General features: G+C 35.7%; 2 protein-coding genes across 5 annotated transcripts in view; both read left to right on the top strand.

Moving 5' to 3' along the window:
- The first annotated feature begins 1,459 nt into the window (after window positions 1–1,459).
- Window positions 1,460–12,019, top strand: LOC138693087 (zinc finger protein OZF-like). Of its 3 annotated transcripts, none has more exons than XM_069816691.1 (4): window positions 1,460–1,617; window positions 2,825–2,950; window positions 4,342–4,424; window positions 5,734–6,036. In XM_069816691.1, exons 1-4 carry the CDS (start codon window positions 1,513–1,515, stop codon window positions 5,756–5,758), a joined length of 339 nt encoding a protein of 112 aa, XP_069672792.1. In that variant the 5' UTR covers window positions 1,460–1,512; the 3' UTR covers window positions 5,759–6,036. The 3 variants fall into 3 exon arrangements, with proteins under 3 accessions (XP_069672792.1, XP_069672791.1, XP_069672790.1); XM_069816690.1 differs by lacking the exon at window positions 5,734–6,036 and adding an exon at window positions 10,218–12,019 and having other exon boundaries at window positions 1,464–1,617; XM_069816689.1 differs by lacking the exon at window positions 5,734–6,036 and adding an exon at window positions 10,215–12,019 and having other exon boundaries at window positions 1,464–1,617.
- Window positions 12,020–16,664: 4,645 nt separating this feature from the next.
- Window positions 16,665–18,290, top strand: part of LOC138693091 (zinc finger protein 239-like) — a 37,492-nt gene continuing 35,866 nt past the window's right edge. For both annotated transcript variants that reach the window (XM_069816705.1, XM_069816704.1), the window contains exon 1: window positions 16,665–16,822. The gene's annotated coding sequence lies outside the window, so the exon portion shown is untranslated. The remainder of the gene's footprint in view (window positions 16,823–18,290) is intronic.

The following is an 18,290-nucleotide window of genomic DNA, read 5'->3' as shown; positions in this document are numbered from 1 at the left end:
TGCTCTGAAAGCCACTTCTTGGACTCTTCGTCCACGCAAGTGACCAGTAGGCATGGTAGACTGGACGGGATAACATCGAACACTGCAATCCAGCTGCTCCTCCTGTGGTGCAAGGTTAATGTCCCCAGGGCTACCTGAGAGGCTTTATTATGGACGAACTTTATCCATCCACCATTAAGTCTTCAGCAGAGTATGCGTCACATCTTTTTTTTTTTATTGGGTTATTTTACGACGCTGTATCAACATCTAGGTTGTTTAGCGTCTGAATGATATGAAGGTGATAATGCCGGTGAAATGAGTCCGGGGTCCAGCACCGAAAGTTACCCAGCATTTGCTCGTATTGGGTTGAGGGAAAACCCCGGAAAAAACCTCAACCAGGTAACTTTCCCCGACCGGGATTCGAACCCAGGCCACCTGGTTTCACAGCCAGACGCGCTGACCGTTACTCCACAGGTGTGGACGCGTCACATCTTGGCTTGGAGGCTGTTAGTCCAGTATTCAGGGACAAACCAACACTGGGCCCTGGCTATCCGACTCGCCTGGTAGCTGTCAACTTCAGCCCTAGGACCTGTGACATTTTACAGTCCTGGTAAACCATGTGGCAGAAAAGTGTACACATGCCAATTTATATTCAACAAACTTTAAACAGACTAAAGAAATCCATTCCCAGAATTCGTCTTATTTTTCATTATGAGTATTCCTTGATTTAGGAAGTGTGTGAACTGCTTATCAGGCTTTGACTTAAATTAAGACGAACAAGATTTGAACGAGGTTGTTTTAAAGAAATGAATCTTACATTTATTAGTCTGCAGTAAAACTAATGCAGTATGCTATTTGAAAATTAATAGGTTAGATGTAGCTTCACTTTGTAAGAATGTCAGAATTGACAATCGACGACTAAGATGTTATACCTCATTTCTGTTAAATTGCAGGCAAATCAAAAAACTGTTCTAAAAATTAATTTTTCAGAAAATAGACGAACTTTTTATATAAGTTCCTGCGTTGTCTAATGGAGGACAGAATATCAGTTAGCTTTCCAATTTTGTGAACATAATAATAATGTAGTTAAAATAAATTACCATTTTTTGCAGATATGAGTTACCACTTCATAGCCATTGATGTGAACACTCCACGTATTAATATGTGATCATCTGAGGTTGTCTGTGATGCCCAAAAGCTGTTGTCTCCCGAATGAGCAAAATAGATCCATGTAACTTCATGCCTATCATAAATAGAGATGCAAAATAGTGAAAGTAATACTATAGATCAAAGAGGTTAGCAACCTGCTCTATTGTTGAGAAGATGTTGATGTACATCATCAGTTAATTATCTTGATTAGCAATTGAAAATATGCGGAAGTTGTTTTGTTTGCTACTAATATTGTGCAGACATTTCTGTACAGAACTGGATTATGGCCTTTAACACTTCAAATCAACTCGAGAAGACAAAATTTAAATTACTCATTTATTTACTGTCTTTGTTTCTTAGGGTTTGAATCTGCAGCGGACTCAAATGAAGGCAGAAAGTGAGGATCGCAGGTGTAGCGTCACATCAGGGATGAAATTTGAAGAGGGTTCAGCGTCAATTAATTTCCCCATGTTTAAGTCTGATTCTGAGGTGAGTGAAGCTTATGGGTTACTTTGGCTCTTCTGTTTGTGGCTTGTTATGTGTATTCTGTTTGTCACAGATGCCATCAGTATACAGCTCCAAAGCCACTATCCAAACAACAGTCAATTAAGATTCACCTCCAACATCTGCAGCATATCAGTGTAGCACCATGATTAATAAATAATTCCGTAAGTTTAATAAGAAAATACTTTTACAATGGATTGCAGCTGACTGTGGAATTGAAGACATTGAATCAGCAGATCAACCTGCTAAGAAAGGATGTTCCCAACTACAACACCATATTACAACGAAAATTTTCGTTTCTGTAAAATCAAATTTACATTCAAGGTTTATGGAAACAATAAAGGAATCATCTAAACATCGTGCATGAGAACAACTTGTACTCAGTCCCGATCTCACATCAATTAATTCTGCTGTGCCAGTCTTACTTCTCCATTGGATTGTCATTATTCCATCAGCAAATTGTGTTCTCTGTGGAAGGATGAAGGCATGGACAGAAAGCATCTAGTTACTGCAAACACTTCTAACGTCCACGAAAAATATTGCACTGCAAGATGGCTGATGGCTTCATAGATAAGAGAGCTGAGCATTGGATAACAACTACTATTGAATTGAATACTGAAGTGTGTTTTACATGTCGGGTATTTATTTTAAGAAGACCAGGTACATTTTTTCTGAGTAGGTGGCAACCCTATTCAATAGAAAATGACTATCATTGTATTCATTGAAATATAAAAACCTGTGCAGTAATTTGACAATGGGATTCTTTTTCGTATTGAATTTTAATAATTAGCCTTTCAATTTCTATAAAATTTTTGGATTATTTTTTTACAATTTGATATGCCTTTAATAAGTTCTCTGTTCAGTTGTTAATAATTACTGTAAGAAAATCTGTAATTCGTAGATATTTACTGACACACTTAGCAAAGAAATACTTTTTCCCTTACTATATATAGGCATAATGTAAATTTATCTCCATGACATTCTATAGTATGTTATTCACCGTTATATTGGAATCATTAGCCCATGTGCCTGGTAAAAGTGTAGTCCGCATTCTATCTTGATTTTTTTGTAGCTTGTGCTGCTAGTAGTGTCGAAAAACTGATATTCAGAGTGAGAATTGAACCTCTAACATTTGAAATCAACTTCAGAAGCCAAACTTAATATCTGTTTATGATGTCTGTCTGTTCTCCAGGAAAGGAGTGTATTGGAGCTCCACACAACCCGGATAAAAACTGAATGTTTTGACCTCACATCAGATATGAAAGTTGAAGATAATCCAGTGCAAATCAGGTCTTCATTGCCGACGAATATAACTGAGGTGAGCGAAGTTCATTTGGTATGCTAGCGCTCCTGCTTCAATTTTTAGAGGGGGTATTATAACAATGATGGTTGAGCCAGTTGCCAATAATTCAAGGCTCAACATCATAAAGTGAAACCATTTAGAAATTGTTCGTTACCTGACGTGGATGATTCATACTTTAAGTACATTCTTGTAAAAATCCGGCATGCATTCGATACTTTATGTTGGATTAGTTTAAAATAATTGCCACGTCACGTCATCTGTCATTGCTTCACATGTGTCGAGGCATGCGAACAGCAGTTGGGGCACAGAAGGATTTTGCTTATGTTTGTTGATATGCGGAATCTTATTGCATGGCATGAAGATTAGAGTATGAACAAAACTTAAATATGGTGTAGAATTTCTGCACGGAGATATCATATGTACTTCTGTACATCATGGTAATAAAAATTAAATAACCCACATCAGTCTTCCGTCACCTGGCAGGATGTAAACTGCACCACAGAATTGCTACCAAAAATCCAGATAAATGATATAAACAACGCTTCTTGGAAATAAGTACACTCACGCATTGTAGCATTGGGGCAGTGTCAGACTAGATCGGAACTTCACTGAATTTGAGATTGTGCCAGTATTGGCTAAACAGTACTTATTCCTGGGACCTCTGGTTGAACGTACCAGCGCTATACCCCTGAGCTACCCGGGAACTCCACCCGACACAGTCTCAACTTTTCCCTTTATATCCACACAACTTGCGTGGGCTGACGAAACGCCAGAGACCCACAACGAGTGCACACAATATCTCTACAGGGGTAGAGCGCTGGTACGTTCAACCAGAGGTCCCAGGATCGATACCCGGCCCCGGAACAATTTTTCCCTTGAAATTATTCAAATCTGCTTTACAGGGAGCTTCACCTGAAAGACTAGATTTGCATAATATATACGTTACTGTGTACGTTAATAGAAAACCACAATTCCAAGTCACAGAGATTGTGTGCACTCGTTGTGGGTCTCTGGCGTTTCGTCAGCCCACGCGAGTTGTGTGGATATAAAGGGAAAAGTTGAGACGGTATCGGGTGGCGTTCCCGGGTAGCTCAGGGGTAGAGCACTGGTACGTTCAACCAGAGGTCCCGGGATCGATACCCGGTCCCGGAACAATTTTTCCCTTGAAATTATTCAAATCGCTTTACAGGGAGCTTCACCTGAAAGACTAGATTTGCATAGTACTTATTCCTATTCTTTCGGTAAACCCGCATGGAATATCTGACCAATGAACTGTCTTCTGCTTCTAAAATTTACACTGGCATTTGCTGGGAATTAAATGCAGATCTATGGCATTGAAAATCGATGCACTATTTCTTAATTTGCCAATAATGTCATAGTTTGTTTTATTTGCTGTCTATTTTCAGGACGAAATGTGTAAACCGGACACGGTAAGGGAGCAGCTGGACCTGGGAGTTAAAGCAGAGGAGAATGAGGTGTCGAGACAAAGGTAAATATGGTATGGGGGGCTTTCACAACATTGCTTCATTAAAATATTTATATATGACTAGTTTCCGAAGTGTTACAGCATTATCTTCCCCATGAACGGGTGAAGACAAACTTTTTCCTGGAAGGATATAAGTTAAGAGGGAGTAAATTTGTCACTAATTGGTATATTTATTTCTGTTTTCTGTTTCTCATTTCAATAAGATGCAAACTAATCTATGGTGTTATTTCAGTATTGTAAAACTTTAATTTTTTAGTAATACAGTATATTGTGAACAGCACAGTCACATGCTTTAGATAAATCCAACATGTTATTTCGATATAAATTATTCACTATTTGATCCACCTACTTAAAAGGTTCGTTCCAACAAGCGGTTCATGGATCAGTTCATGTACGGTTCCTGTACTATCTTATGCGCATGCGCTAGTTGGCATCTGCTATGGGATTGAAACTGGACTGGACGCTGTTGGAACGCTTTCGCGGATTGTTATGTACTAAATCCAGAGATGCTATAACTGTGATCATCTTTGCTAAGAACGAGATGCTTAATTATTATCGTTTCGCAGCTAATTCTAATTGCAGAAAATAGAACTTCGATCATTTTCTATAAAAAGATGACAAAAAATATGGAAGGCAAGAATTCCGCTAATTCAATGTCGTGTACTGGGGGACTCTTATCTAAAAATAGTTCTTTTTTTTTAATTATTAATGTATGTACGTTATTTATTATACTTTTAATCAAAGCTGCATGTTGAAATTCTAATTAACTATTTAAATACCCAAATAATTTCCATTCTCTTTCTTTTTGGCGAAAATTTAAATTAAATCTCTAGTTTTATTATTCGTCTGCACTGTCACTTTTCATCTTTAACCTCATTGATGTGAACAGTCGATCATGTCTTTCTTCAGTATCCAGGAGACGTTGGTGAGCTTATGCGCATGCGCGTCTCACGTACTCTTCCGTACATGCCTCAATCCGCGGACTATTTCTGACCGTTCCGAACCCATGTCAAAAGCATGTTGGAACGCCCGACTGCAGTACATGTTTCCGGTTCAGGACTGGTTCGGATTGTGTTGGAACGCTTTTTCTGTACTGCGCATGCTCACGATGGTTACTGCTGTTGGAACGAACCTAAAAGCAACATTCTCTGTCGATTTTTGTTTTCTAAATCCATACTGCTCTAAAGTTTTAGTTATATATATTGAATTATATCATTATTTGGAGTGTTGGAAGATATTAAATTATGCATTGTGTGTGAGGTTATCATTCTAAGATGCTAAAAAGTGAATTTTTTTTTTTAATTCTCCTCAGTTTCTCAGCCAGGTGCGTTGGATAGTTGCCTCCAAGTTTTCGATGACTATCTCAGGGTTTGAAGTGCTGTGGGACCGTGTCTAGTCTGTGTATAAGCATCAGTACAGCTTCCCACTGTGGCCAATGAGGACCTAGTTCCTAGTCCCATCTGCCTCTTATATTCTGGTTGGTGGAAGTGTGTTGATGGCAGGTTTCCATGCTGTACTCAACTGTAGTCCCCCGTCTCTGTTGGAATTGTTGCCACCTAGCTTCCGTGACGACCAGGTCCCAATGACCCAATGGCTTGTCCAAGATGGTGCTGGCGCCGAATTCTGTCTTGTGGCCCGTTTCCAGGCTGTGTTGCACTACTGCCGACTTATCAGTGTAATATAGTCTTATGCTGCATTGACGTTCCTTGCAGCATTGCATAATGGTGCGTCCCGTCTGCCCGATGTAGCATTTTCCACACTCACGAGGTATTTTGTAGACACCAGATGTCCTAAGACGAAGGTGTCAGTAAATTCTGAATTTTTGTGGCCACCCACAACAGTAATTATAATATTAGCAACAAGCGCTTACCTGAAATCAATTGTTTTAGCCTTTTTAGAACTCAAAATGACGTTCCACTTGAATGGCAGGTGCACAGTAAAGTAAGATACAAAATTAGCAACACTATATCAACATTTGGAAATATATATCCCAGTCCTGTTTTTTCTCAGATACTGAAGTCGGAACATTATGGATCCTCTTGACCGTTCTCAAGAAGTTCATTCTCAAAAATTGTCTTTCGGTTCTCTTTCACTATTAGCAGGTCTGCATTTTGGTACACTGTTTCTGTTGCAACATCTTTCTTATGAAGAAATAGAGTCCACACCTGTGGAGTAACGGTCAACGTGTCTGGCTGTGAAACCAGGTGGCCCGGGTTCGAATCCCGGTCAGGGCAAGTTACCTGGTTGAGGTTTTTTCCGGGGTTTTCCCTCAACCCAATACGAGCAAATGCTGGGTAACTTTCGGTGCTGGACCCCGAACTCATTTCACCGGCATTATCACCTTCATATCATTCAGACGCTAAATAACCTAGATGTTGATACAGCGTCGTAAAATAACCCAATAAAATAAAAAAAAAATGAAGAAATAGAAATTTGTTTTCTAGATTAGCATATGCTCTTCTTCATCTTCCTTATTCAGATGGAATAGCACTGTGAAAATAAACATTAAAAGAATGCCTTGGAATTTAACTGCAAGTAACATCATTTGAAACTTCATCCAGGCAACGATTTTAGGTACTCTTTTTTTTCATTGGCACTTTTTACTCGGTGTTGGATAATAATGAGGAGACTTGTTTCCCATATATAAGACAGAATAAATAAGCGAGGCTATCTACTAATGGCAGAGTATTTTTTATTAATTTTTTTAATTAGTTGTTTTACGTCTCTTTATCAGCTGCTATAGTTGTTTAGTGTGTGAGTGATATGAAGGCGGCCATGCTAGGGAGAAGAGTCTAGGATCCAGTGTCGAAAGTTACCAAGCTTTTGCTCTTAATTGATTGAGGGAAAGCGAACACTTATTTTTTTTAAGTGTGTAAAAACTTGGTACCAGTAGAAAGAGAACAGGTAGTACTGTACTATAATTTGTCCAAAAAGCGATAATTTTTCCGTGCTTGCACGATAATTTCTTAGAAATGGGCTGGCAACACTGGTTTGTATGCCCAGCAAGTAGGAACACGGGGATAGAATTAAAATTATCATGTACAAATGTGGTTATTTACGTAGACAATATGACGAGAAACCAAATTGTTTGGCAGATCACAAAATATATAACGAGAAAATATGTGCCACCTTGGCGCCACTGTTTGTTTTGTGTGTTTCTGTGTGCTTAGATTTGCATGCTGTATTACATTCAGGATCGAAATATCCATTCAGAACCTCATGATACAAAATTGTCATGTGGTGTAATGTAACATTTCCAATGTTATGGAAATGCCTTTGTGCCAAATCTTTAATCTGCAAAATTTTAACATTGTGCAAGAGCGTCTTGTATGCATTGCTAACTTTGGTAATTTCATAGAAGACGGGCACTTGGTTGAATATAGTAAGTATTACCAACTTTTTTATTTCAGAGTTAAATGTTAGTGATCTTTTAGTGACTTTTACATGTTAGTTCTAGGGTTTTTTTTCAATACTAGGTGTCGCCGTGATTTTCTTTTAATTTGATTGGTTATAGTTGTCATTTGTTCTAGAATTTTCGTTAATTTTGATTGGATAATGACGTTATCAGTTGTTCTTGGTTGTTTGACGTGAGTGGTGTTATGTTGTGTCTGATGGCTAAAGCTATTGAAAGTTTGTCATTTTATGATTTTTGTGATTTTCTTTCGATTTGATTGGTTATAGTTGTAATTTATTCTAGAATTATCATTAATTTTGAATGGATAATGACGTTGTCAGTTGTTCTTGGTTGTTTAACGTGAGTGATATTACATTGTAGATTTGTCTGCATTTGTCGAATGCGCATCATCATGCTTACGAAAAGGCACTTTTCAGTGCCAATAATTTATTTTGTGTGCACAAGGTTGGATTTTGAAGTAAGAGGGAAAGGAAGGAATCCGTGTTCTGAAATTATTTATTAAATTTTGTGTCGATTTTGGTTTAGTTCTTTCGCTGGTGAATAAGGATTGTGTTGAATGTTGAGGAGAAAACTGTTTTTCTGTGGTTTAAAGGAATATTTACCTTATTTTCTGTAGATGTTAAGGTGTAATAAGTGTTCGAAGAGAATTTCATTTAGTGTAAAGACGTGGTTTATTTCTGCAAAGTTGACTGTACGACAAAGTGTTGGTTTAGTTCTTTGTTGCTTGTATGGTTTAAGTTTAGATTGCCATAAAGCCTGTGTCATTTATACTGGAAGTGAAGTGGTTGTCGATGAAGACGTCAATGAGAATTGAATTTTATTTGATAAGATGATAAATTATGTTTTGCTTTGTGTTTTCGTGATTTTTGGGAGTAAAGTGCCGACGAAAACTGCCAGAAAAGTACTATCAACTATGAAGTTCGAATGCTACGAAACGCCAAAAAAAAAATCAAAGGCAAAAAATTAAATTTTTTTTTTTTTTTTTTGGGAGGGCTTGTTCTTCTTTAAAAATATGAATATATATTCGATTTTTCGATGTTTGGTGATATTTGGACTTCATAGTTGGCAGAACGTTTTTGGTAGTTTTCGTCAGCCATGTTGGATTTTGCCCGTCTTCTAGGAAATTACCCTAACTTTTAGCACTTGTTATTTTCGGTATTATATTAAACTAGTGGCTTGTGCAGCAAATGTTGCAAACTTAGTTCATTAGACGTTCAAATAAACATTTTTCAGATTTATTTTCAATGAAGAATACCAGACATTCGGAAAGTTATTTGCTTCCATAACAATGAAAGATACTCTCTCTCGAGCCAATACTGAAGAGAACCACACATATAAATATCTACACCACACCAACATTAAATATATGAAAAAGACTCAACCCCACTTGATTAATAATAATAAAAATAATTGATTTTTAATAATATTATTATCTTACGTAAGTTTTATAGATTTCAGTAACATATACTATATATCCGCCACTAAGTAAAATATAGAAATAAAAATCTAATTTAAGTTATTCTCTACATCTATTTATATAACCTCAAAACGTTTCACTTTCATATCATCAATATAGCATTAATATGTATAATTAATGAAAAATAGCCGCATCATGGCATTAACTACAATAATATTTAATTTCTAATGGTAATAATGTCATCAAACCACCTCAAGTTTTGTAGTTTGTAATATCCAATACACACCACAGAATCGAACCTGTAAATTATTTTTAATAAGCCAAGTTTTTAATGACCAATTTAATTTGAGCTCTAAATATGTCAGCATTCTTACAGATCATGGCCTTCGTGTAATATTGTTTACTGTAGTATGTGTTTTGTTTTATTCTGAAATGCAACACGGCCGACTTGATGCTCGCTTCGCTTCCCCTTTACAAGAAAGCGAAGGTGGTATCAAGTAGGCCGTGAATGCTATTAGATAGTTCTCATAACTGACGACAGATGGATTTTGGAAAATAGGAAAATTATGTTTAAAAATTGACATTTCACTGAAAACTACTATTTTTCCGAAAGAAATGTGAGTTCCACGGTTCAAAATGAGGGGTCATTTATTAAAATCCGTCCAGCCGTTTTCCCGTAATTTCCATTACCAGTTCAAATTATATATATATATAGATTTAATCTCCCGTCATTGTTTACCATAGTGTGACCTAACAGTATGCTGTCATCCAGACCACTGGTGGTGCATGCTGTATGAATATATTGTAAGTTGGAAATATTTCTACAACGAATGGTATGCAAACTTCACAATCTTCCCAACCAAATATGTAGGGAGCTACTGAACTTGCTATTAACTTACACTCTGTTGGTGTAGATGCTTCTGCATTGTGATCATTTTATACACTGTAGTATTTTTCACAGTAGTGTTGCAGATATCCATCATGACACACTGTTATCAGAGAGTGGCGCTAATGCACATGAACATCAGCGTCCCAACGACTCTGTTTCATCGGAAACACATACAGATGCGAGTCAATTGAAATGCGACGTCCCTGAAAGGCGTTCCCCGTTGCACATGGAGGAGAAGCCTTTCGAATGCAATGTTTGTGGAAAACGTTTCTTGTATAAGAGGAGTTTGCAATGTCATGTATTCAATCATTCTGGCAAGAAACGGTACAAGTGCAATGTCTGTGGAATGTGTTTCTCTCAGTCAGGTACTCTAATGCGGCATGAACGGCAACATACCGGCGAGAAACCATTCAAGTGCAATTATTGTGGAAAGTGTTTCTCGCAGGCGAGTACTCTAATGAGGCATGAACGCCATCATACCGGCGAAAAACCATTCCAATGCGACACCTGTGGGAAGTGCTTCTTTCGAGCGAGTTCACTGGCCTGTCATGTACGTCAACATACTGGCGAGAAACCATTCAAATGCGAAATCTGTGGAAAGTGTTTTTCTCAGCTCATTTCCCTAGTGAGACATGAACGCCACCATACCGGTGAAAAACCTTTTACTTGTGATGTCTGTGGAAAAGTCTTTTCTCAGGCCAGTTCCCTAATGAGGCATAAACGCCGACACACCGGCGATAAACCTTTTAAGTGTAATGTCTGTGGAAAACTTTTCTCGCAATCGTATCACCTAACATGTCATGAACGCCGTCATACCGGCGAGAAGCCATTTAAGTGCAATACGTGTGGAAAATGTTTCTCGCAGTCCGGCAATCTGAAAATTCATGAACGCCGCCATTCTGGGGATAAACCATTCAAGTGCGATGTCTGTGGGAAATTTTTCTCCCAATCCGGAAATCTAATACGACATCATGGCCAGCACGCTGGTGACAAACCTTTCTAATGGAAAGCTGTCAGAGGCATTTAAAATATAAGAGCACTCCTACATAATGGCGTAATGTATGTCGAAGCATGGAATAGGTCGAAAGGGAAAAACTGAGATGTGTTCGATACGCTGTTGTGGATGGTACCCTGGTATAGGTCAGTGGTTGAATGCAGAACTCAAGGTCCTTGATTTGATCCCCAGTACTGGAGGGAATTTTTCTTTAGTAATAATCAAATATGCCACCTCTATGTAAGTACGTTCCTATTGAGGTGACAGTATTCATGGTGCTGAATAATATCTGAACAATTATTACTACGTCAGGGTAATATGTCTCATTAAATGATTAGCTCACGTTATAAACATGTAGGCATTAATTTATTTAATAAACGGAAGTTTTTTCTCTGTGTATATGCCAAAGATGCACGTGAAAGACGTGTTACTTTGTTTAAATTTCTTTATATGAGTAATTATAAGCGAAGTCTCAAGCATGAAGGAGAACTGAGAGGGAAAATGAGAGAATCAGAACAAAAACATACCCAGAAAGAAAATCTCATCTGATCTGATATATGAAGAAATGAAACTTAATGGATGAGAAAGTTGTCATAAAGAGAAGGAAGTAACGAGAATTAAGAACATATCTGACTTAAGTGATCTATCAAATGAGTTCAATGGAACTGGTTGGACTGGACTAGGAAATAACCTGGAAAAGAAAGTGAGATTTTTCAAATTTCAAATTTATTTATAATTTATATTTGAATTGAATGCATATGCATAGATATCCGAAATGAGTATATGCTCGTGCTCGGGTACAGTCCAGTAGTCTACATAAATTTTACAGGGTTCAAATAATAATGCTGATATAAATAATAATAATAATAATAATAATAATAATAATAAATAATAATAATAAAAGAATAGCCGTGACAGAAATGATACAAAGATTGTAATACAAAATAATTCATTAATAATAATAATAATAATAATAATAATAATAATAGAGATAAAACAAATTTATTTACAATAATCAAATTAATACTAAGACGGATAAATTAAAACCTAAAACCACTAGCGAGAGTTAACACAACTTAAATAAGCATTATAATAACTGGAAAAAATGCCAAACTCGAAAATCAACAGAAAAGTTCGATGTATCGCAGACGAGAGCAACCACCGTATTGACATTATGGTGTGCATTAATGGTAGTAGGGGGGAGCCGAAAGTCTACGTAACTGCCGTTTTCTTCGAATCTTCTCGTACAATCATGGGAAGTTAATGCTGTAAAAACAAAATGTCTACGAGTCAAACTGTTCATTATTACCAGGATAAATACAAATAATACTGAAATATATTAATCGAGTTTCAGTTATAGATATCTTTTTTTGTGCAAGAGGTATCATATCAAAATATTTTATGAATGGCGGGGAAAATATAAATTTCAATAAGTCTCTAGTGACAGAGATAGTGACAAGTACAATCAAGTTTATCTGTGGCGATGCTAAGAAATCATTTATTGGAGATATAGACTGTTATTAATTAATAAAATGATCTATTTATATTTATTACAATGTTTTATCTTATAGGTTACATGCATCAGATAAATACAATAAAAATTAGTACCATATAATGCTAGTAACACTTAAAAAAATTATAATAAAATTTATCAAATGTCATACAAACATTTTCACTTTATTTTTAAACTTAAGAATGTGTAAACTACTTAGGTCTGGATTATTTTTCAATACTGAATTGTATAGCCTTGGTCCATAATTCCTACTGTGTCTTAATCGAGTAGTGTGAAAGTTCTTTTCAAAAGATATGAAAACGATAGGCCCAGTGTCCGAGTTAATGATATTGAAGCTAGTGGAATGCACTGAAGAAGCAGGATCTAGCAGAAGTAGCATGTAGAGAGAATAAAGCTAGGGCTAAGACCTACAAAAATTAAGGAACTAGAATAAAAGCTCAAAGAAACTAACAAAACAAGGTATTACAGATCAATGAAAGAAATCTCTCCAAAAAGTACAGCACGTTCACAATTTTAAGCAGTAAAATTATTAGTGCGTGCAAGTAGACAGTAGAAGCTCTTTCTCCCCAAGTAATTCAACTACAAGGAAAATAAATCTATTATAGCTCGTCAAAGTTTTGTCATGAGTTTTATGTGGAAAGATAATAAAAATATGTTATGATTTGATGAGGGTTTTAAAATTTTGGGAAGTGAAGAATCCTTGAAGAACAAAAAAGAACAGAAGTTGGACACTTTAAGAAAAGAAGTCATGATATTATGGATTCTACAATAATAATAAAAATTGAAGTTATACATTCTTTCGAAAAGATGATGTAAGCGAAGGAGGATCATGATTTATGAATGACAATTTAAAAGTAATACACAAAAATTTCGAGTCATGACTGAAATTTCTTATTCCACTTTTTGTGTATTGCTGCCTCTCTAGGTTGCAGCAACTATTGTTTAAAAGAGAAATTATGTTTATTAGTGAAATATGAGAATTTCGCACTGACTCTTAAGCAGATCTGTAGAATGTAATGAAGGTTGTAGCTCACACTACTTAGCGGTGTGGTGTAGCTGGGGTAAAACTGAGAAAATAAAGTGTTTGGGAGAAAAATAATGTACTCCTAGTAATTTCATTGTTAACACAGGGAACCACAAGGAATGCTATTTGAGGATTAAGTAACAATAGTAAAGCAATGGAAAAGGGAAAAAGAGAAGGTGAATGCAAAGCAAATGGTAAAAGATACGATTAAAATAGGGAAAGAAACAACTGATATGTCTAGGCCTATTAAAGAACTATTTTCTCAACTTCTACACATTCTTCCATGAATCAATTCAACATGTAGCAAAGATATCCTAAGGTACCTGTATAATGCTATTGATCATTTGGAGGGAAATTTGGTCTAATGCATGTGGAGTATTATTTTATATTTTTTTTTATTTTACCCCTATGTAATATTAAAACGTTACTAAATTACTTATATTACTATATTTATGAATGCTTCTTGGAAAACTCGTAATTTAAGAAAGGAAACTTCTCATCATTTAACCTTAAGTAGAGCAATTAATTGAAAATTGTAACTGAAAAAAATCTAGTAACCATGAAGGTAACTTAAGCTCTGCATCATCCCGCTTTTCACAGCAAAATCAGAAATTTTATTATTATTTTAAATGAAAGAAATGGCCATATGTATAATACCGGTATGAGGAACTGATATGCATAATTTGTTTGAACAAATTTATATTTTATTTTTTTAAATTGTATATGGTTAAGTCTGCTCTCAATTTTAGAATGCCCCCATTGTGATTTTTTAAGCACACTCTGTAGAACATGCAGTACAAATTTTAAATTCCTAACTTCAAAATTGTGAGAGCCTTTACACTAACATCAGGAAATGTGCTAAAAAAAAGGGGGTAAGAATACAGCTTGGGAAGTTAACTTGCCATTCGAATTCAGGATCGAGGCCATTTAGATACAGTATGACATAATTTTTATGTTCCTGAGTACCGTATAGCACTGAAACTTGGATCAACAAGTAAAAGTGATTGTTGATTCATGTTTCACAAAAAGAAAAGAAAGGAAAAAAAAAAAAAGACAATGAAATTTTTTAATTGATAAACATATTACCCGTCTCCATGCTTCAGAAATATATGTTCAGACTTCTGTCCCATTTACATAGAATTCTTGTTCCATGAGTCGTGAATAGTAGTTTAATTTTGTTTTGAACTATGGGACATCAAGATGTCTAACACTGTAGGCTACCGGTACAAGAAACAAAAGTGTAGGGGAGAGTGGTCCACAATTAGACATTCCCTCTAAAATCTGAATGGTTTAGCCGACAAGTGTCTCACACTTGTGGCAGCCTACATGAAATACTAGGCAATAGTTTTCAAGATATCGAATCGATCACCTACGACATTCTCGTCTTAGTAAACATTTCGCCATTTTCCAGTGTGTATGCAAATTTTTTACCTCAGCAATTGAAGTGTCTAGTTGTCTCTTCAGTCAGGTAAGAAGATGTGATTTATTCCATATCAAGTACATATTCGTTTACTACAAATTACCGTAATTAGAAGCACCTAACTTGTCTTAGGAAGTTTACTACGACCTGTTACATTGCAGGAAGTAATGTGGGGCAGAGTGAGACACTACTAAATTGCTGTCTCATTGTGGACCACGTTAATACGGTAAAACTATGTATAATTACGTATTTGATGTTTCCAAAATGGCTAAAAATCGTAAAATTAAAATAAATAAAGGATCCATCACAGCCGAAAGTATGAAATATCCTGTAAAACTTGTTCTAGAGAAAAACATCAGCATTCATAGGGCAGCAGTTAGATGTGATTGTCATTCCAGACACAGGCATGCTATCTTAAGAAGACTCCCATAAAAACAAGAGCTGGAAAGAATACAGGGAAAGAATTAAAACGGAAAAATAACAATGTAATGATGGAGAAAAAAGTTACACAGAAGATATCTGATCCCTCAGAAGAGATAGATGTAGCAAATTCTGACCATTCATCTTATGGAAGTGACTTCGATGTTGAATATTCTCTGTCACCAAAGCACCAGCAATCCAAGAAGCAGATGTGAATGACTTCGTTCTTGTAAAATTTCAAGTTAATGAGAAAAATGTATTTTATGTTTGAAAAGTGCTCTGTCGTAGCACTAAGAATTGCAATGTTTCATTTACAATAATAGGGAAGAGTTTCATTTTTCCAGGAGTGCCGGATGAAGCATTGGTTAATAAGACTGAAATTACAATGATTTTGCCAAAGCCACCAACCTGTGGTCAGACAAAAAACGCAGCATCCAGTTTGCTGGTAACATTCATTGACTCCCTGACACATAACATAACTACATAGGCTAAAAATACTCATCTGATATTGTCACTTCTTTGATATCATAATTATATTAATCCATAGAAAATAATGTCTCATTGTGGAACTGTCTGTCTCTTGGTCCACTACGACACATTTTGCCACTATGTACAAGTCAGCTTGTAATCTGAAGATCATTATCAGTAGCACAAATATTTAACATAAATTATAAAATGTAATAATGATCGAACATTGGGGAGTTCACAAATAAATGTCAATATCCACTGTAAACATTAATATAAAAAAATAACAAATTTTCCTGTCTCAAGGTGGACCATCTTCCCCTATTTGAAATCTTCCCTGACCTCTGTTAATGTACAAAATAATATAGCTACCGTATTATTTTGTGGAGCCGAGTGAAAAATTTGTTTCACTTAAGAATATAGTTAATTATAGTAACGATTCCCTAGTGTTGATCGTTATTTTTATTAATATATTCTTAGAAGATAAAAACTGTGCAATCAAATACTACGTTCAGAAACATTTGTACATAATCTAACTACAATGACTTCAGTTGCTACCACTTCGTATTGGCATGAAAACAAAGATGTCATTATTAGATTATGGTATGTTAATTATGAAGTCTGTTTTTTCTTATTTAAATATTGTCTCCCCTAGACCTAACTTTTGCTTTATTATATTCATAACTGTTTGCTTGATTAGTCACGGCTGCCTTGATTTCACACTGTCAATTTAGTTAAATTGGCTGGAGATGATGGATTTGTAATCCATGTGGATTAATTATAATTGTGTTATTTTGACAAACGAAATAGGTATATTTACCGTATAGTTACTCTTGTTTCACAGGTAAGCATATATATAAATAAATTATATACACATACATGTCTTTCGGGTAATTCTTAGAAGACGATGCTCACTCAGAGAAGAGTCTTCTACGACGTCATGTATGTGAAACGTCATACATTCTTTCACATCAATAAGATTCAACATGAACAACAACTTTGTATTGTATTTATTTATCCCCTGTACAATCTATTACGGAATATAGGTTCGTCATTAGGTACTCACACAGACATACACATACACACAATATAAGATTTCTAGTATCAATTTAATTTTAACAACTTAAGCTTTTCAAAGAAATAGTAAAAATACCGAATATACAATAAATAACAAGATACATATTAAATGTTCAGGTTCAGCTTACAAACACATTAAAATAAATAGAATAATTAACATAAGTAAAACAGACATTCCCAGACATACGTCACTTAATGATATCATTAAAAGATCTCTGACTTCTTCAGGCATCCCGTCTCTTTTTTTTGGAACCACCCGGTATTAGTCGCGCGGATGGTAAACGACCCGATGGTCTCACCTTAATTCCATGGTCTAGAGGAAAATCTTTAATTTGGGACTCCACTTGCGTTGACACTCTAGCTACATCTCACTTGCCGAATATCTCCAGACGCGCAGCATCTGCTGCTGAATTAGCCGTGAAGAAAAAAGTCAATAAATATGGTCATCTTTTAGACAATTATATCTTTGTCCCCTTTGCTGTGGAGACCTTCGGTCCTTAGAGTCATGACGCTAAACTTTTGGTATCTCAAATCGGCCAAATTTTGATCTCCATTACTAGTGATCGCCGTTGCAGTACTTATTTGCGTCAACGCTTAAGTATTACTATTCAACGCGGAAATGCAGTGAGCGTTTAGGTATCTATTCTCCCCGAATCCAGCCCTTTGGACGAACTCTTTCTTCTGTAAAATGTATTAAGTATTAAAAAAAAAGTAAAAAAAGATTGCCTACTTAATGAGATTACATGAAAAAAGTTATCATCTGAGATGATTTGTTAGGACAGCGATTGATACTTCATCTCAGTTAGGCTACTCTGTATATGTTATGAAGGTAGGTAATCTATTTTATGGTTTTAATGTAAAAACTCAGTAATTTTGAAAAGTAGTGTTAAGACTTGTGGTAATAGTATGACAGTTTATGTGCAAGTTGTTGGGAACTCTAATGTTGTGGTCATGAATTTCAGAATTCCTTTTAAAATGCAGGGGAGAGGTAAAATAATTTAATTCTTGAAAAATTTCTTTGGTTGGAGTGCATATAGGGACTTGTTTTTATTATTTTCTTTCGAAATTTAAATATTTTTATAGCTTCAGAGGTCATGCCCCCAGAACATTACACAGTATGAAAGAATGGATACACGAGCGTAGTACTTAGACTACTTTTAAAGTTGGAAGAGAGATACTTTTTGTAAGAATTCTGAAAGCATAACATAGCCTAATTTGCACAGTTTTCCAGAGAG

The sequence above is a fragment of the Periplaneta americana genome, chromosome 17, assembly GCF_040183065.1.
Source record: "Periplaneta americana isolate PAMFEO1 chromosome 17, P.americana_PAMFEO1_priV1, whole genome shotgun sequence".
Lineage (NCBI taxonomy): Eukaryota > Metazoa > Arthropoda > Insecta > Blattodea > Blattidae > Periplaneta > Periplaneta americana.
This window is presented reverse-complemented; position numbering and strand designations above follow the sequence as displayed.